The sequence below is a fragment of the Diadema antillarum genome, unplaced genomic scaffold (genome assembly GCF_040938485.1).
Source record: "Diadema antillarum isolate AM-2024a unplaced genomic scaffold, OU_Dant_1.0 scf00000124, whole genome shotgun sequence".
NCBI classification, from domain to species: Eukaryota; Metazoa; Echinodermata; class Echinoidea; order Diadematoida; family Diadematidae; genus Diadema; species Diadema antillarum.
The window spans coordinates 401,391-423,065 of NW_027271013.1; the positions used below are offsets into that span (position 1 = coordinate 401,391).

General features: G+C 38.2%; 1 protein-coding gene across 1 annotated transcript; it reads right to left on the minus strand.

Annotated features, from left to right (window-relative positions):
- Nucleotides 1–3,810: 3,810 nt before the first annotated feature.
- On the minus strand, nt 3,811–20,841 carry LOC139720232 (zinc finger CCCH domain-containing protein 15-like). Its single transcript, XM_071631596.1, has 10 exons — nt 20,699–20,841; nt 17,140–17,241; nt 16,235–16,349; nt 15,055–15,207; nt 11,380–11,471; nt 9,878–10,063; nt 8,972–9,118; nt 7,719–7,817; nt 6,717–6,861; nt 3,811–4,326 (listed from the first exon to the last, which is right to left on the minus strand). Exons 1-10 carry the CDS (start codon nt 20,768–20,770, stop codon nt 4,130–4,132), a joined length of 1,308 nt encoding a protein of 435 aa, XP_071487697.1. The 5' UTR covers nt 20,771–20,841; the 3' UTR covers nt 3,811–4,129.
- Between the last annotated feature and the right edge of the window lie 834 nt (nt 20,842–21,675).

Genomic DNA, 21,675 nt, shown 5'->3' on the forward strand with positions numbered 1-21,675 from the left:
GTATATGTAGTGTAGTTCAACTCGGAACTAACTTACAGCAAAAGAACACTCCTTGTTTTATGCTATCCACTCACAATATCTGCTAGATCTTTCACGCCACCATTCTTTTCATAGTTACGCTAAGAACTAATTTATAGCAAAAGGTCCTTTTTCTCAACTATCCACTTTTCTTCACAGTTCTTTCAGAAGTCCCTGTTACAACACTTTCTCCTCAACCTCATTCTCTTCAACAGTTTCGCTCGAAACTAGTTTTACAGAAAAAAAGAGCACCACTTCTTTCTTATTATCGTTTGTATTTTATTCACATACTCATTTGCATCGCCATTCAATTTCCAACCATTTTTCATCTCACAACACCAATGCAATCTAAATGTCGAAAATGCATTATACTGTGTTTTATGACATTTCTCTGTTATCATTACAATCTGTCGGGACACCTACCTCCCCAACCCCCATCCCAAGTCAGATTATCTAAAAGGCCTTGGGGTTCAGTAAAAATTTGATATAATGCAACAAACATTTCATGAGCAATTCAGAAATAATTCAAAACCTACGGGAACACACACCCTACACTTTGTTTTTTACCTAAATGCATCAATGCTATGAAATTGTCCACTTTATGGACAAGGATGTACATTACAGAGCTGTTCATTTGGGCAATTACACACCCACATATGTGGAAGCCATATAGTACACGTAGTGTAGCGGGAACTCTTGGTCATTTGAGCAAACTGAAAGATATGCAGTACAATGAGCCATTCATACACAGTAGCAGCGAGAATTTGTGTGAAAAAGAAGTGTCCTGGAATAAGTTGGTTGGGATATCAAACTGATATCTCTGAACTGTAGAATGGCAAGTCCACTTCTAGTGCAATAGGTGGTGCACACACTTAGAGCTGTGATAGCTCAAGCTGGTCCACGGTACCCACTGAATGTAATGCAAATTAGTGAAGATAGAATGATAACAATTCTAAAAGCTTGTCAGTTGATAGAATAAATTCTAGCCAGTTTTCTAACACACATATGTGACCCGCTGCAACAAAAGGATCCGAAAGTCGGGGGATGACAATTTTCTGAAAATGACATGACATGATTCCCTTACTCTTCCACTTTAATGCCATATATAACATGACTCATAAAAGTACTCAGTTGCAGAGATATCAATGGTTTTATTAGCGCATGTTGAGAGGTTTAAGAAATTGGTGTTTTGAGAAAACCGCTTTCAAAGTTTCCCTTCCGACGCTATCATGATCAAGGGGAAGCAAGACGGTTTTCACCGTCTGACAATAGAAGGCACGCTCCTAGCGACCTCCACAATGTTCATTCAAGCTTAGCGCCAGCGGTCTACGCATGACCAATCAGTAACCAGGATGCCATGCACTGACCAATGAGATCACTCCCTCGTTGCTAGGGGCGGAGTCTACCTGCGGCGCTAAATCCAAATCTTCGGACACGTTTCTGTTCCGTTGAAAGTCGGAAAATCATGGCCCAGAAAAATGCTATTTTCTTGCCTTTCCTCTGATCATTTAGCTTCGAAATTTCTGCAGATGATAGAAGATACATTAGACTATGAAACTGTGTCGAGCACAGAAATCCGAAAGTTTTGACGGATTTTGATGATCTGACTTCAAACTCGATTTTCTCGGCTCACCCGTCAGCGACTTTAGGATCCTTTTGTTGTAGCGGGTCACATATTTTGAATAAGATATGAAAATCACATGCCGTGACACAGGACACTGGAAGAATCATTTTGACAATGTGTAGTACATATCCCACAGACAAATCACATTGATTGATAATTGATACAATGGTGTAATAGGTTTGTTGTTCGTGGATATACGAGGCTCCCTTAATGAGTTTGTCCCACGTACACTAGTGAAACAAGTGGAATAATTTTCCTTCTTCTGCATGAAAATATGTGTAGATTGTAGTCTCTTTGGCAACATTTTTCTCCAAAACTCACGAGTTACAAACACTTTTGGTGTTGGTATCATGCACTACCACACTTAAATGTTGTATAACAAACGCACTGATGCAATTTCTCTTTTACTCTCCATTCGCAAAATTGAGCTCTTCACTTCTTCACTGAAGAAAAAAAAAATCTGACTGAATATGGTCTACAAATTCTAATATACAAGTAAATAAGAAAAAAAATTTAGCTGAAAATGAAAAGCAGCTGGACTTTGTTAAAAGAAAAATAAGCAGACGCACACCTGAGTTTTTGATTCAATGAAGTGGTCATCCCCCAGGTCAATGTTTTCCAAATATTCATATCATTTTAGATATGAACAGTGAAAGTAAGAAACAAGCCATTCACTGACTCAGATGTAAGTGAATGGGTGATGGATGAGGACCTTTCCCTTGTGGTTGTCACATTTTGTTGCCATTTCATTTCACAAACAATTAGTATCATCTATGGAGAAATATGAGTCTGTGAAAAGTTTCCCCAAATATAAAGATGATACATTTGGGCGATGAATTTTTACTGCATTGTGACGAAGTTTCTCGTTATAGCTGTGTTCGTTGTAATGGGAGCACCCTGTACGAAAACAAACTGAACCACCTTGGCTCATGTGCCTGTCCTTTGCGTTATAATCACAGCACGGCAATCTGCTATTACTTATAGCGTACAACATTCAACAATCCTCCTTGGTCACTTTATGGATGAAAATGACCACAAATCTACAGACCGACAATATTTCAACCATGTTTCAACCAGCTCCATCGTGGACGAGGAGAGCTCTCACAAAAAGTCATATCATTTATTTTGGAGTCTGGTAAGGCTATCACTTGACCACATTTGCAAAGAATACCTGTGGACCACCCATCACCCACTGGTCATTAGCAGTTGCAATTGTGCCAAGAAGAAACATAAGAAAGACGCTTGTCCGATATACCTATAGTCCATTATGTCATCAGAGTGCATGCTTTTGATGATATAATGGACTTAATCATAACACTCAGATTGCTCTGTAACTTTCATAGTTTTATATGAAAACAGTCAACCTTGCTTACGTCGACCTGGCTTAAGTTGAATAATCTCCTAAGTCGAATGTCTTTTCAAGTCCTCTTCTCTTTATATTCTATTGATTGTAATCCCTCAGTAGCTGAATTTTCTAACAGTTGATCTATTTCTTCATTCCAAATAGATTTGACTTCGGCGAGGTTGACTGTATGTTGAAAATAAAAATATTTTTAAAAAAGAAGAAATACAAAGCATAAGATATGAGGCCAATATGTTGGAAAAAAAAATCAAATCATAACTAGTTAGTTAAGTTGATCAATCAGAAATAAGACATCCGGCCTCATTTTTCAAGCTTTTTTCTCTTCTCCAAAACCTTATGAATCAGAAGAAAAAAAAAATGCAAATATATGTAGCTCTCATCAAGAGGTATATACTTGTATTTCACTATATGGCTCTCTTACAATTTTTCATAATTTTCAAAAAATAATCTCTCGTCCAGGACTTATCTCTTGGCTAACGATAAATGAGGAGGAACAGTGACCAGAGAAAACATGACTGTTGCTGTGGCAATAAAACAGACTCTTGCCCATGCATCACAGAAGGAGGCAGTAGATCCAAGATGTTGCTGGTTTACCTGCAGACATTATTAAATGTCGCTCTCTTATCTCTCAATGATGGCAAGGTAAAGCATGGTGCAATGCTGAGGTAACAGCACAAGACACTCACATCCCCATGGACACACAGACGAGTTGCACCTATGGGCGGATGTATGGTGCTTCCAGCCGGTGCTGCCAACTGGCACCACTGACATTTGGTTGTGAGGTTGCTTGACGATGCATCACTAGTGCCTTGCCGCAAGCAAGGGGCTGAGATGGCGGAGACGGTGTTTCCAAAGGATGTCATCCATGCTGGTACGAAATTTGTCATCCTGTCGGCATGGTAACACCCGTGTCCTCCTCAATCACATCCTCAAAAACACACAAGTACAGGTGTTGCTTGACAGGATGACGGCCCCGCATGACCGGTATCACTTATGACTTCCATTCATTAACCGATGACAAGTAATTTTTGTTGTTGAAGACCTCAAATCGATTCAAAGTTGCCTGGCTATTTCTTGCAAAGTTTTCCTTCCTCCTGTAATGCCCAGAATGCCAAGTGGCCGGTCTAATCTTCCAGATCGATTGCCTCTAACTCCTTGTCGATGTCTGCCTCTGCTCCAAATAGCTCCTCATCGATGTCCACATCGTCTAAAACTGCCTCTCCTCCGTTGGCTAGCGCACTCTCAGCAGCAGCAATGGCTTGTAACGTAGGATCATCTTCAGGTATAATAGCGGCAGCTTGGTCTAGCTTACCAGATTCGTCTGTATGAGAGATCAAAACCCAGCAAGAAGGATACATTAAATCAGAAGGGTCATGTAAAAGGAGCATTATACAAGTAAAATGAGACACATGAATTCACACTGCAAAATGTGAAGTAACAATGACATGTAATTAACACTGCTAACAACATTGGCAATATCTAAAGGGAAATTCCAGACGATATTCATAATATTACATCATGTTGTACATAAATCCATAGTGCAATGTATAGATTTTATGGGATTTATTGTGGTTCTTGAGAAGATAAACCAATACTCTGAAAAACCTGAAACAAATTACAGTGAACAAGGCTGATGATGTAGGAGGATCCCATATTCCAGTAACATAGCAATGTAATTTCATTGCCTTAACACTTGCTTTAACAAGTCAGCTTGTGCATGCATTCTTCTTTTGTTCTGCTTCCTTGAGCATCCAATCAAGCATTCTTTTATACAAAGCTGCTATGTCATCATCCTCAGTCAATGTGCTTTTTTTTAATTTTAAAAACATTATTCTTCATTGCAATCAATACAAATTCTGAAACTCTGTACCCAGTTTAGCCAATCTATTGATGTTCAAAGGCTAAAGTCAGAAAATCATCTGGAAGTTTCCTTTGATTTTACAATACTGCCATCACTGCACTATTGCGGTGAAATTTGCTAATACAGGGGAAACTCGGTATAACGAACACTGCTATAACGAGATATCGGTTATTACGAGGAAATTTTACCGGTCCCAAATTTCCTTCCACACAAATCTATGTAAAATGCTACTCTTACAGCAAGATCGGCTATAACGAAATAACTGCTATAACGAGATAAATTTTGTGATTTCCAAACGAAGAAAAACATAGTAAATAAAACCTGTTATAGCGAGATAAAGCAAAATGTCTTCGGGTAAAGCTTTACTTCGCCTGTGCTATCATGTTCCGAGATTGTAAAGCTTGATGCGCCAAAAACTGTCTTGTACACACATATTATTTTCTTCAGTGCACTCCAGCTAGCACCGCATGTTGTACGTGAATGTGTGAGTGTATGCGCACTGATACATGCAGAAAATGTGGTGAGACGGCCGTATGTATACATGACATCATCATGATGTTTAGGAGGTGTGAGGCAATCTGATGCTGTGATTGGCTTTCTATGTAGGGAATTCCCCATCTTCACACACGCAGTCGTAATGTACATACATGTAAATACAGAATGTGTCGCACGCACACACACACAGCATTGCGCAGACCATATTCAAGCTTTCCACACACAACACACACCCATCCCATAACCACATACCAATCCACAGACGATCTTGACACAATCGCAAGCTATGTAAATTTACAAATTCAAACATCTACCATTAATAAGAAACACATTCTTGATATTGGATTTCATTGGCGAAAAACATCTTCTTACACATAAAGGTGAGTAATTCCCTCACACACATTACCAAGTTATCAGTATTGATTGAAAGATGATGATTAGTCCCACATGTGCAAATTAATGTCTTTATGCTATACTTTCTTTTATGCCTATTGATATAACGAGATATCGGCTATAACGAGGAAAACGACTCGGTTCCGACTATCTCGTTATATCGAGTTTCCCCTGTATCAGTAATGTCATCAGGGGGGATTTATTACATGAAAACTAGCAATGTATGACTTAGAACAGCCATTTATCAAAGTACTGAGTATCAGATGTTTTTAACTGATTTCCAAGGTGAGAGAATATCATGAAATCTACCATATCCTGTTTATCATTTGTGATGTGTCATCACGAAAGCCATATAATGTCAGGTAAATAATTTCTTGGCTTTGGGCAGATCTGAATTTGGTAGATGCTACACTTTAAATTGATATTGCCCTACTTAAATACATGGAAAACATTTTTTGAACGCTAGAAACCTGTAAAGGTTATAATGTCAAAGTCTGCTTTATGCACATTTTTCTTTATGATCTCAGACTTTATATGGTATACATGATGATGCACCACATTCTCTTACTTCAAATTTCTCCTATCATTATTTGATGAGTCACTTTCTGGGGTTCTTTGCAAAGAGAATATTTCTTTCCTGAAGAGGGAACAATAAAATCAGTTCTTATGAGCAATACCTGAACAGGGCTTGATGCTAACTTTTTTTTTTTTTCTGATGGCTGTTCGGGCCATTATTACCTCTAAATATGAAGTTTTGGTGGCCTGAAAAAGAAATGTAGCAGCCCCAAATGAAAGCAAATATATAATTTCATTTTGAATCTCAGTTGCCTGATCAAGCCACAATGATATAATTGTTTTTGATATTTGGTGGCCCTACATATATTTTTAGTGGCCCAGGGCCACCACTAATGTTGAGCTTTGCTGAAGACATGAAACATAAACTTTACACCTGAATGACCCACCTTGTTGATGATTGCTGGTAGAGGGCGCTGCAGCAGCCTGGCGATCCGCCGGATCCCGTTTACTTGTGATTGAGGATGTGCTGTCAATCTCCATGGCTGCTGCCGCAAAGGCTTCTATACTGACATCTTGCACGTTGACTGAATCCTGCATACAGTGTGTAGCCAAGGAGACTAAATATGTCAGATACGAACTGTCTCCTTAATTTGCAAGATGCCTTTCGCATGAAATTATACCAAATGAAGCCAAACTAAACAAAACAAATCATAATGGTGTTCATTCTCTAAATGCTTTGCTTGCCTAACTGATGACTGTTGTCAATGTCTTTAACACTGTAAATGCAAATATTTTGCGATGCTTTTATTTTTGCAAATTTCGCGAGTTGGGTGCTATTCGCGAATCTAAAGACAAGCGAAAAATATTGACGCTGAACCCGTTATGAATGTGACGTGCACATTTACATTTCTCCGTTCAGTACTAAACTCCACGATCGCGAATGTAACCACTAGCAAAATCGTCGGGAAGTCCTGATTGCCAAAAATTTAGACTTGCTAAATGTATGACGTATACAGTATATCAATGTGATCATATAAGCTGTATACAGTATATCAATGTGATCATAAAAGCTGTTTCCACTGGATTTTCCACCTTTTTGCTTACCTAGCATGTAAAGTTCAATTGTGGTCATTTACAACACAATACTAATGTTACTTAGCATTTTCAATCTCTTGCAAGGTTTGGGGTTTTGTTACATGATAGCATGGACATACAATAGAAGATTACAATTACTGTACCACTAATGGTCCACTAAGGGATACAGCAAGAAAAGCAAGGCAAACAAATTTATGAACCGTAGCAGTGTCATGTATGAATAGTGCTTTACAAGTCTTACACAATGATACAACAGAGAAGTTGCACAGTTCTATAACCTTATCCTGTTATGTGTGAATAGTAGCAATGATACTTTTGGGGGCAAAATAAGTGGAAAATGGATCAAAACTTACGTCCTCCTCCACCTCCCGTTTGTAGGTGATGACATCACCCTCGTCTTCATCTTCTCCAGCCATTTCCGGCTTGAATTGGAAGAGTTCACGACCCGTAACCTGGAGAAACATACCAAAATAAGAGGTTATACTTCACAGATAAGACGACATTATAACAAGGCAGCCCTATACTACCAGAAATAATGTGATACTGACTAGCATGTGAGATGTTATTGCATCATTTTCCACTGTTACACAAAAACCTGCACAAGAAGGGTGATCTAATCTTGCAATGGAGCAAGATTTTTGTTTCATTCAGTCATTTCACTTTGGCAGTGTAATAATGAAATATTAAAGGGACTGCACAGTACTGATTGAGGTGAGGATTCAGGTTTATAACATTCTTAAGTGAGATAATGAGAAACATCCGATGAAACATGAGAGAGCATGTAATTTTAAGAAGGATTCAACGTTTGATGAAAATTGGTTTTCAAATGGCTGAGATATCCAAAAAAGTGAAAATAAAAAAAGGCTACAGGCCACAACTTTTATTACGATCTCTTTGCTTCATCTTGTTTTTGGATATCTCAGCCATTTCACAACCGATTTTCATCAAATAAACTTTTGATACCCCTTAGAATTGTATGATCTTTGACATCTCATAGAGTGGTTTCTGAATATCTCGCAAAACGGTATAGCTAAATCCTCATCCCAACCAGAACTGTACAGTCCCTTTAAATCCACACGACAGCTGAAACAGCTAGCTGGTGTACATGCACAAATACGTGGCAATACAGCAGTTGGCCATGTTGGGTTGTTGGTGCCAAATTATGTGACAATAACTAATATGATAAGTATCCCGTATATTTGGACAGTGTGACAACGCCTCAAATCATTGCACTATTTCCAGCACAATTTGTAATCACCATTTTAGAATGTTTTGTTCCTTCTATTTGCTCCACCATTTGCTTTAATTCCACCTCCCTACTCGTTTGGCTCCTTGCCTTTGACACCTAACCTACACGTATAACCCTTTTGTTTTCTCTGTTCTGTGTCCTGGGCCTCCCAGACAGTGCATGTAGTGCATAGAACATGCACGTGTCTGCTTACCCTGTATATTTATCCTTTTGCCTCTAATGAAAATTCGCCTACAATTGCAAGCTCAGGCCTCATATGACTCCATTATGTTTCAAGGGGGACAAAATTGGGGCAGGACAGAGACAATAATAAATGACGTAGATGATGACATTATAAGACAGAAAAAAACAACAAACCCCAAGTGATTTGCCCTGCTTGAGTTCATTGCGCTTCTTGGCCTGGTCCTCCTCCAGCTTTTTCCTCTTCTCTGCAATCTTCCTCTTCTTCCACTGCATGAAGGTTTCCAAGGTGATCCTTGTCAGGGTACCGCCCAGCTTTGACCTCTGTCAGCAAGAAAGCAAAGACAACAAATTCAGTGATCAACCGGTTAAAGACATAATATTCCATATTTCAATGTAAAGGGATGAAACTTGACTACTGTAAAACGAGGAATTTTCGCGTGCACTTTAATTTCGCGAATTTCGCGAGCGCCAAGATTCGCGAAATTAAAATGCACGCGAAAGTCCTTGTTTACACTATATGCATTGAACGCCATTGGCACTTCGCAAAAATTTCATGCCACGAAAAAGGCTGTCGGTTCCAATTCGCGAAAAATTCATGCCGCGAATATATCATGTTTTACAGTATACTATTCCAGAACTGTACTTTTGTCATATTTTGCCACAAACTTCATCGACAGCCAGTTTTGGTGAAAACTATAATCACATGTATTTCTGGAGCTTATACAGCCATGGTGGGAATACAGAGGCATTGACCTTTATCTGTGACTTGAGTCCTCAACAGATTTTGCTCAAAATTTATCTGTGATAATCATCACCATATACCAATCTGATGAAATATGTTCAACGAAAAAGCCTCAAAATTTCAAAGTTTTGGCTTACATGTGAGTCATTTTTGCATTGTTGCTGTTTTTTGTCCTTTTGTGATTCCTTTATGTCATCACAGTGCTCTACACCTTGGCCCAAAGACCAGCACCATGGACCATATTAAAGCAGGCTACACCAGGTTAGGTCTATGCAATCGCACTCTTCAATGATCCACTCTGGACCATCCTTAATTGTTCAGTGTGAACAGGGTCTCACCTCCTCTTCGATCAGCTCCTCCAGTGAGATCTGCTCTTCCGTCTGCTCCTCCATCTTCTTCTTATCCTTCTTGAGGACAAAGCCCGGAGGGAGGGCGTGTCGGTATTTACACTTCTCCCCATTTGGGCAAGCCCAGAACCAACCGTATTTCATGTCCTCCAGCGCTTGGATGAAGAACTTGCACACCTTAGAAGAATACACACAAACAACATTGGAATACTCACTTTTAAATTATATATACAATGTCTTTCTCTCAAAATAGGATTACCGCTTGATATCACCTTGCATAACACACTGCTTTGCAACCACTGTTGTTTGTTTCTGCTTTGCTTTTGTTTTCCCCTGCATACATAACATAGACTTCATCAAATTTAACAAATCTTCATCAAAGAAGGCAACTTCCAAATAAAACATATTACAATATGAGGTAGGCATTGGTGCAAAATATAACATTTAACAAGTTACAAGCAAGGAGGTTCGAGAAATGGAGTCACAACAGTCTTATTCGCTTTGATCCCATGCTCGAAGCCGCCACTCAAAAATATTTGAAGTATGTGTCAAACTGGATCTGCCGCTCAGATGTGAAGACAATTGACTCGTGTCTCATTGCATAATCACCAGCCACCTTCCAAGGAAGATATGTCTTTGTGATGGTAATTACTTTTCGCTATCCCTACTTACAAACAATGGGCGGTAGACAATGGTAAAGGCAAGGGGTGCGCGAATAGAAATTGCTCAATTATTGCTGAAATAGATATCAAAATTACTCGACTGTACGTGTCTGTACGCTAATCTAACATATCAATTTATGAAGAACTATACTTGAAGATGATACCATATTAGTTTCATTAGGCGGAAATAAGGAGAAAAGTGACAAAACCGGCTTTCCATGAGGGTAAAATGTCAAACACTTTCACAAAATACAGCTCAGATTTACACTTTTGCACATATTTTCGAAAGGAACTGACTTTTGTTTTATATGCTTTATCATTAGGTGAAATTTCATTGCATTTGATATATAAACGAGCAGCATATACCCGATATCATGTTAGCCTTAAAAATGAATCTTCAAATTGCTCAGAAAGATGGCGGCTTCAAGCATCGAACATCAAAGGCACAAATGCAACTGTGGAATTCTTTTGTCCATCCATAGAAAACTGACAGCTGATTGAATAATTATAGTCAGTTGTAACTCCTTCTCTCGAACCTCCTTGTTACGAGCTAATGAAGCACTTCTGTTACACTAATTTGTTTCTTGGGCGAATGACTACTTCTTTATTTAATTTCATGGTTCGTTTTATTCCAAATCATTCTGGCACCTGTAACATCAAATTGCACATGATGGACATGATTCCTTACAAAGTAACATATACAATTACCACACAAACTAACCAGAGGTACACCAAATGCGGACACACATGTATGCATCAATCAGCCATGATATAAACAGAGCTACTGTGATTTGACACTACACCCAAAGGGCAGGTATTGTATACACTCACTATGTCCGTCTTTTGTTGATTTTTGTTGGCTTCTCCATGCTTTTGGTTGACAACTTCCTTCAGCTTGTCCTCATCCCAATTTTCCATGGTATCTGTGACAATCAATTAAACAAGGCAATCGCCAAATTGAGTCTCGCCCATTCGCGTACAAGGAATTAATATCTTTTATAACTCCCAGAAGTTAATTGACCTGCTTATGACCTTTGACCTTGTGGTGACCTTCAATACCCTAAGGGACATTTACCATCCAAGTTTGGTCACAAACGGACAAAGGGATCAAAAGTAATGAGCCATAATCGAAACGCGCCATAAAAACTTAACATTGGGCCCTAAAAATTTGTTGACCCCTTTGTGACCTTTGACCTTGTGATGACCTTTAATTCCCCAAGGGACATCTACCGTCCACGTTTGGTCACAAACGGACATAGGGATCAAAAGTTATGAGCCACAATCAAAACGCGCCCTAAAACATAACATTGGGCCCTAAAAGTTTGTTGACCCCTGTCTGTGACCTTTGACCCTGTGACGACCTTCACCTCCCCAAGGGACATGTTCCATCCAAGTTTGGTCACAAACGGACAAAGGGATCAAAAGTTATGAGCCATAAATGAAATGCACCCTAAAAACTTAACATTGGGCCCTAAAAGTTCGTTGACCCCTGTCTGTAACCTTTGACCTTGTGGTTACCTTCAACTTTCCAAGAGACATCTACCATCACCCAAGTTTGATTGCCATTGTAGCAACATGTGCTGAGTTATGTGTGATAAGTCTTGCAAGTAAACTTTAACATATGACCTCAAATGACCTTTGACCTTATCATGTGACCTCTTACGGCACCATAACATGAAGGTACCCCCAGTGCATCCATCACCCAAGTTTGATTGCTATTGTAGCAACATGTGTCGAGTTACGAGTGATAAGAGAGTCTTGCATGTAAACTTTAATGTATGACCTCAAATGACCTTTGACCTTATCATGTGACCTCCAACGGCAACATAACATGAAGGTGCCCCCAGTGCATCTATGACCCAAGTTAGGTTGTAATCCAAGCAACTTATGTGAAGCTATTTGTCAAAAGAGAGTCTTGCAGGTAAACTTTAACATAGAAAAGAGGGTCTTGCACATACCCTTTAATATATGACCTCAAATGACCTTTGACCTCATCACATGACCTCTGACAACACCATAACATGAAGATACCCCTAGTGCTTCTATCACCCAAGTGTGGCTGCCATTGCTGTAACAGTTGCCAAGTTATGCATCATAAGAGAGTCTTGCAGGTAAACTTTAACATTTGTGACGGACGACGGACGACGGACGGACGACGGACGGACGACGGACGGACGACGGACGGACGACGGACGACGGACGGACGACGGACGGACGACGGACGGACGCCATTTGGATCCCTTAGTCTCGCCTTTACCTCCGGTGGGCGAGACAAAAATGAAAATGAAAGTGGATACTGTAAAACGAGGAATGTTCGCGTGCATTTTAATTTCGCGAATTTTGCGAGTGCCAAGATTCGCGAAATTAAAATGTATACAAAATTTCTTGTTTACACTACATGCATTGAACGCCAGTGGCAATTCGCAAAAATTTCATGCCACGAAAAAGGCCGTCGGCTCCAATTCGCGAAAATTTCGTGCCGCGAATATGTCATGTTTTACAGTATCTCACTTGGCCAGAGACTAGTTGGTGCACCTGGTGGAGACTCGAGTCTCCCTGTAGCCGAGTCTCCAGGGAGTTTCGATGAAATCATACATGTTCAATTTTTTTTTTAAAGACTCTTTCCAGTCTCCTGCTGGTGGCAGGGACGTCTCCATGATGTCAAATTCGTATCTCTTTTACCATATGGGGCACCGGTAGTCAGAATACTTTGAGAATAATTCACACCTGTAACATACAACGTCTATATACTAGTACTCACCACCAACAAGGCCACACCTAGCTGGCTGCGCATTACACAATACACATTTTCTGTGATTTTGCACCCCATTTGCACTGATTCTCCGAACAAATATTGCATTAATTTAAAGGACAAGTCCACCTTCATATACATAAGGATTGAGAGAATGCAGCAATATTAGTAGAACACATCAGTGAATGTTTGAGGAAAATTGGACAATCCGTTCAAAAGTTACGAATATTTTAAGTATCTGCGCAGTCACTGCTGGAAGAGAAGACTACTACAGTGTATGATGCCACATGCGTACAACTATATAAGGAAAATAAAAAGAGAATTTCACAAAACTTTACTTTTTGAATAAAGTGCACAGTTCTTCGACTTGCTACTGACGTATGTTAAGGGTAATATTATTCCCCCTGCCTTCTGAAAGAGAGAAGTCGAGTGTTCTTTTGTTATGCGAGAAAAATTGAAATATGTTGAATTTCTTTATTCTTTCTTTGTATCGTTGTACTCATGTGACATCACAAGCTATAGTAGTCTTTTCATCCAGATGTGACTGAGCAGAAACTTCAAAAATTCATAACTTTTTAACGGATTGTCCGATTTTGCTCAAACTCTCACTGATGTGTTCTACTAATATTGCTGTATTCACTCAACCCACATGTCTATGATGGTGAACTTGTCCTTTAAGTTTATCATGCCTTGCTTCCCACATTTTTTAATGTGAATATGTCCTCCAAAACAAAAACCTCCAAAACAATGTTCTGCTCATGAGAGAATATTAACAAATAATCCATCATCATTCATAAGGTCACATTCATCCAATCACAGACTTGTATTTAACTGATCGATATCTTGTTACAGAATTTGGAAATTCACGTTCCTCAGAGTGCACGGCGAGAAGCCAGGAAAAGTATATTATTCTACCTCCAGTTGCATAATAGGTTTGATTCGGGCCATAGAGTGAGAGGAAGTCCAATGCCTGCTACACTGGTATTTCTTGAATGTCGCAGTGTCAAACAGAGTAAAAAATTCTGTCCAATCTCAAATTTCTACATGAAGATGAAGGAAGGAAAATTAGAATCTTACTCAAAGTGACTACAGTACCGGTCAGCATTTGTCAGCATTGTAAATGGTGTGATCAGTCTGTTTGTTTGTCTGTATGTATGTAGCCCATGTATGCATAGGGGCATACACATACAGAAGAGAGCTAGGTAAGCATTTTAGACATTTCACACAAACAGATCATGATGTAATGAAAAAGATTATGAATTATTTCTGTAATGTTTCCTCAGAGTTTTGACTCAAATATAAAATTGGATAGGTAAAGAAAACAAGTGTCTATATTTTTTCTTTTAGCTGTTTAGCACACTGGAATTTATACCTCACTTGTTTTACTTGCACATAAAGTTTGTCTGGAGGTTTGTTGATAGTAATGATAATACAATTTGTAATGATAATATCACCAATGCGTTAAAAAAACCCACACACTTACCAAAAGAAATCATAAGCTGCACACTATATAAGATAGATGGGCACGAAACACAAATACATCTGCTGGTACTTCATAGTAGAAGTACAACAATCATAAACTACGATAAACAATGGCATCTCTATTAATCATGTAAATCTACATTTTCAACAGGATGAAAAGATGTCTTCTTTTCCTCTGCTATCATACATTTTCTTCTTTTTGATCAACACTCTGGCCAAAATGTTTGGAATTTTGTTTAGATCATCCTATGACTGACATACGAAGGCTTCACCTTTTTCTAGCTCGTCATCTCTTATGTCTGCATACACGCTGCGCTTCTCTGCCTTGCGCTGCATGGTGAGGTCATGCGAAAACTTGCACTTGTCTCCTTTTGTGCAAGTTCCCTGCTTGAAGAAGGCACACAGGACAGACTTGGGGTCCGCTCCTAAAAAAAAAAAAGAAGGAGAATAATCAGGGCTCCTTATCAAGTTCGTCAACTTGATATGTACAGTCAACCTTTCCTAAGTTGAATCTATTTGGACTGAAGAAACAGCTTTGACTTAGAGAAAATTTGATTTATGAGGGATTAAAATCAATAGAAAATAAAGAGAAAAGGACTTGAAAAGACATTCGACTTGGGTGATTATTCAACTTAAATGCGAGGTCGACTGAAGCATGGTTGACTGTATTTGAAAGGATGCATTTATGACATCTTTGCAAATCCAATAGTTACTGTAAAATTTGAGAGATTTGTGTGCATGAAACTCTTGCCAATTTCTTGAGGAGCCAAGAATTGCAAAATTAAAATGTGCAAGAAAGATTTTGTACATACAATGCATTAAATACCAGTTGTCAATTTGTGAAAGTTTCATGCCCGGAATGTTTCTGGTTTTACTGTACATGTATACAGTGTATGCACAGTACACAGAAAAAAATCAACCAATACAACAATGCTTTGATTTCAATACAAAAAGATGAAATATTTGTTTTCTGAGCTGTAACGGAATCAATTTTCCACATTATTAAGAACACTCTTGAGAGAGATTTGCCAATGTCCCGACATTTGATCTCACATTTTTTTTTTTGTTCTGTTCTGAAAACAAATTAATACAATTTGTCATCACAGTGTAGATCCTCGTTGGCTGACTATAGAGTCCAATCATCACTGATAAGCATTCTGTGAATGGAACTTGTAGTTAGGAGTTACTGTATGAGCTGAAATTTTCGCGTACAGATATTTTCGCGAATTTCTACTTGGAGGACATTTTCGCGTGTTGTTAATTTCGTGGTTGCGAGGGTCTAACTGAACTTACTTATTTGCGCGTTGTTATTTTCGCCTGTTGTTATTTTCGCGGTTCAAAGGCAAAAAACCACCGCCAAAATTTCAGCTCGTACAGTAATCTGCCTATCATGAATGATAGAATGACCAAACGAACAGGGTGACAAACTGTCTCTCTTTCAGATCTGGTTACCTTTGGAGAGTTTCTGAGCCTCCATGACCGGTCTGAAGAGCATGTTCAGCTCCTCGGCTTCTTTCTTCTTGGACTCTTTCTTCGCGCCCTTCTGGGCAAGCTCCTGTTCCTTTGCCTTTGGAAAAGAGACATAGAAATACATTTTAGATAAGGATCAAAACATAGAATAAAAGATTGAAGATGGATGGGCAGGTGAATTGGCAGTCAAATTAACAAGTGACTGAATAGCCATATAGATACCCAAAGACATATAGGCAACTAATGAAGAGATCTAGACATCTTAATGTAGAGCAAGATGCAGCACTTCCATACATGCTAACTTACTCACAATTACCACACTATAATCATTTTAATCAACTTTGTGAAACTACAAAATTTTGTAAGTTTTATCACACAATTAAACTTAGATACAAACTCTGTATAAATTGATATTACATGACCCATTTTCTTGGCTGACATTAATTACAAGAATGGTTGTGAAAGCAGTATATTATACACATAGTATCAGCTTTAATTGTCACGAGCATTTTTCTGTGTGCCTTCAACATGTACAGTGTAGGTTAATCTAGTGCATTATGAATATTTAACTGTTATATATTCATTATAAATCACAGCAATAATACCAGAGCATTCTTAATGATGATATACTATCAATACTCAGTACTGTTACTACTATTACTCCTACTCCTACTACTCTTACTACTACTACTGCTACTATGGTTCTACAAAACTACTACTACTAGTTCTACAAGTAATATTCATGATAAAAATATTACATTCTCAGTACTCATGAGGAATTACAATTATCATCAATACCATACCTAACTACAATTTACTCAGTCTTGGCAAACGGTATATTCCAATAATCTCCTGTCATACAATTACTCTTGTAGCACTGATCTTACCTTTGATGCTTTCTGGTTGCCATACTTGACTTGCTGCTGAACATTACTGATGTACTTTTGTTGTTTTGTTCCCTTTTTGTTTTTTAAGCCAAAGGTTTTATCCTAGAAAGGAAATACAAAATGAATAATGGGTAAATAAATTACACATGTACATGAAGATTTCATCATGGATTGCCAAATCAAATAGGCATATAGCTACACATGTATTTTCATCATTCAAGCTATCAGATTTTTGTCTAATATTATGACCACTGGCTGAGGCAAAAACATATTTTTAAACATCTTTCAAGAATGAGGTAGTCAATATCTACCTGCAGATTGAAAATATATAAATACAATATACCAAGCAAGTCTGGATGCATTCACACAAAGTCAGCCTCAAGAAGGCCATAGATGTAATAGTCTATACATTAAGAATGTGACTGTGAATTCAATGTTATTTGTCTACAGCTGCTGTCAGTCATGTCTAACTTTCAGTTGATTTCAGTGAAATGTTGACAACTTCATTCATTTTTTTTTTCAAGTACGTTGAATCTTTTCTAAAGAAATAGAGTAAATGGGGTAAATTCATCCTTTCTTTATTATGCCAGTAATTACTTGAATTGAATGTTTTTCACCAGATCCAGAGATTGTTTTGTAGAGAAAGGGAGGGTAATTTCGTCCGGGGGGAGTTTTCGGCCACCTTTGCAAACTTTCGATCATATCTTTGCTCACACAATCTGACCTAGCTGCAGAGATTTGGCGTTGATACGTTAAGTTTTTGATTTTCTATTTTCACTTTAAAAACTGAGAATATGTAAGTTTAGTCCAATTTTGCACTTCCTTATATGCGTGCAAATAAGAAGACATAAGCCTGCCTAGATTGTCTTCATTGTCATATTCCTAAGGATTAAGGCAAAAGATGTAAACTTTGCCCCCCCCCCATATGAACAGTGAAGTTTTACATCAATAAAGATAATGAAATTTATTGAATAGTAGACCTATGTTATGATCTAATGAGACAAAAGGGGGAAATGATCATAAATAAGGAATAGATATAAGAAAGTTCAATGATTATACACACAAGCAGAAAAAAGAAAATTACCATCACTATATGAGAAATGTTAAAAAGAAGGGAGAAACAATGTGACTTTTGCTGTAAGTATACAGTGTGTTAGTAATGAAAGAAGGGTACATGTTGTAGGTTGAGAAAAATACAATATTAAGAAAAGATTTGCAGAAAAAAACCCTGAAATTTGTGGATGAATTAAGAAGAGAGGAATATTGTTTGTTAATACAGTGCACTCCCATTATAACGAAATGCTCGGGACCGGCAGTTTTCTTTCGTTATAACGAAATTTCGTTATAACCAAACAAATACAATATATAATGAAAACAAAGAACCACGTATATATCATATTATGTTTGCTTTTTACTCATCAAACACTGGAAAGCTGTGTGAAATGTGATGGGATAACTGTATTACAATAATAAACGCAAGTTCCCCTCAGAAACTGTGTGTGACACAAGGAGCGAACACACAGTAGTGTGAAGCGTTCACCCATGCAGAGACGCTATAAATGCATGTTTTGCTACGTATTTTCGAAAGCAATTCGCATTTCGTTATAACGGAGCACATTTCTTTTGTTTTTCTTCGTCCGTGGCGCTCGGAAAAGACTTCGTTATAACGGAAATTTCGCTATAACTGTGTTCGTTATAAGCAAATTTTGTACCATAGACTTTAATGGTGATAATTTTGGGACCAGAAGATTAACTTCGTTATAACGAAATTTCGTTATAACCGTGTTCGTTGTAACGGGAGTGCACTGTATACAACTTTTCATAACAAATACAGTCATTTTGTTACTGTCTAAATGAAAGGATTATCAAATACTACATAGCGGCCGAAAACTCCCCCAGAGTGGACGAAAACTCCCTCCAAAGAAGTTTGTCACTTTTCTAACTGTTGCCATGGTAATATCTTACCACTGGTTCATGATATGTTTAGGGATTACATGTATATATACACTCTTTATTTGTGTATTCATCACTTTGGTTCTGTTATTTACTTTTTACCTACATCATAAAAAGGCCGAAAACTCCCTCCCTTACTCTATACGTTATTATGTAAAACACAAAATAATTGTTACTCCCAGTGAATTCACTTCTACCACCAGACTACCTACTGCTGGCGTTGACTGAGTGACTATGCAAGAGTATCATCTGAAAAAAGTAGAATTCATACATGTTTATGAAACAAATCCCTGAAAGTGTTTAAAATGGCAAGTGCCATCGCAAGGAGAATATCTCAGAATCCTATAAGTAACACCGAACTAAAGGAAACCGACGCCCAATTATGAATGTGGATAGTTTGAAAGCAGCAATATTTAGTAAGCCTAGTCTCAAGAACACTTTAGTGAAAGTTTGAGGAAACCAGACGATCAATTTAATAGTTAAGATTTCTTAAAGTCTTTTTGCTGTAATTGCTGGATTTCAAAGACGACTACTACAATTCATAAGATCATTATGGATTACAATATTAAAAAAATATAAATAGGATTTCGTGAAATTCTGTTTTTCATGAAAAGTACACATTCCATCAACATGTTACCCTATTACACAGCTCTGTTACTATACAGGTGTGCTGAGTAAGGCGGGACACTGTGCTTTGCACGGCGTCTGGTCAGGCCATTGTTACAATGTAAATTTACTCCAGCTTTCTGAAAGAGGTCAACACGTCAAATGCTAGGAATGTCTAGGATAGGAAAGTGAAAACTGATTGATACACATCAATTTTTTTTGGACACACTCTATATTCTCTTTAAAATACAAAGTTCCTGTTGTTCATACTGATGTGATGTCTCATAACAAGCATGAAGTGTAGATTCTTGTGAATTCAAATTCATTCATAGTCTCCTTATCCAGTGTCAGTCCGGGCAGCGATGACTGTCCCCAAAACTTTAAAAAAAAAAAGAATTCATGTTTCTTAATTGGCTTTCCGATTTTCCTAAAAATTTTCACTAAACTAGCGCTAGTCTATAGTAAATGACATGATGTCACTCAATCCACATCTAGATCGGTCTATATGGCTATATACAGTAATACAATTAAGGCAGTACAAATGCAATGTAACGTTAGGCCACCACAGCCACGACCACTGCACTGCCACTGGCCACTGGCACTGGTACCACCAGTGCAGTAGCCTACGTAGAAACATAAAAACGTAAAATCAGCTTGCAGAAATAGAATCAGGATCGGGAAATTTCCTGTATCTGTGACAAGAGAGTTCTATGGAGACTCATGAATACAACTCAAACACAAACGATCTCAAACGTGCAATGATGAGGGGAAAGAGTAAGAACGACCCGTTTCAAAATAGGCATAAAATATGTTTCTTCTAGAATGAATGAATGAATGAATGAACAAACGCTTATCGCCCATCTCACCCACGGCGACATAGCGCGCGAACTCACTGCGTGCATACACATGCACCAAAAAAGGAAGCAGTGTGCACCATACCACGGTTCAGAAGGCTGGCAGGCGACTTCAAAATGGAAAATACTACAGCTAGAAAGGTTACCTCGATAATCTTATCCTTTTTCTTCTGTTCAGTTTTCTTGCTAGGACCAGCTGCACCCTTCTTCGGAGGCATTTTGACAAATGACACGTCAAAATATCATAAAACTGTCCCCGGTTGTCGCAGTTGTACACCTGCTGCTCGAAGTTTGTTCTCGAGGGTTGAAGATTACCCACCAAAACAAATCGAATCGTGCGTAATGTAAGGTAGTTGCAAATATGAAATCCATAATAAAGTTTGGTACCATGAATGGATTAGACAGAAAGATCCGTCTGTCTTTTATTTAGGAGTCTTTTAGGAGTCTTATCACCCATTTGACATTATTGCTCTTCTCCTGTATAGGAAGGGATCCGTGAAGCCAGACGCAGTCCCCGCGACGATCAGATACAGACCGATCTTTCGGTCAAATGAATCATAATTATAAACCTGGTATAAATCTTGTTGAACATGCACAATTTTAAAACGCAAAAGAGAGCCCTTTACTGGTTGAAGTGTCGTCTATGAGATTCTAGTCCCTTGACAAGACATGTTTTTTTTTTATTTTTTTTTTCTCGTTGCAAAGTCTTTCGGAGGAGTTCCGTGTGTTGGATGAGCTATATATACCCTACAAACAGAAAACCTAAACAAAAACAAACGAATAAATAATAATAAAAAAAACACATTTTCTCATAAAGAACGGGGGAATTCCGGAGAAGTGGCCAAAACATACACACACAAACACACACACACAATGCCTTTCCGTGTATACTGTAGTCTGCAAAATTGAAGGAGACAGATCAATGAAAGGAAAACGAATATGTAATGCAATTCAAATGTATGTTGCCTTGTGTTGATTCAAGATACCTTCAGCATCACTTACGGCCTAAACACCCAAGTGTAGCAATACGTGCCATCAACAATAATACATTTCTACTATTTTTCTCCAGATAAATTGGATACGCTCACAAAAAGAGTACTGATAATATATCATTAACAAAACG

What these genes read in the sequence shown, in the direction of transcription:
- LOC139720232 (XM_071631596.1), bottom strand. Translation starts at nt 20,770, where the DNA reads ATGCCTCCGAAGAAGGGTGCAGCTGGTCCTAGCAAGAAAACTGAACAG. An exon ending in AAAAGGATAAGATTATCGAG is followed by an intron (nt 17,242 to 20,698) that starts GTAACCTTTCTA and finishes TTTCCTTTCTAG; the next exon opens with GATAAAACCTTTGGCTTAAA. An exon ending in ATCAACAAAAGACGGACATA is followed by an intron (nt 10,064 to 11,379) that starts GTGAGTGTATAC and finishes TATTCTTCTAAG; the next exon opens with GTGTGCAAGTTCTTCATCCA.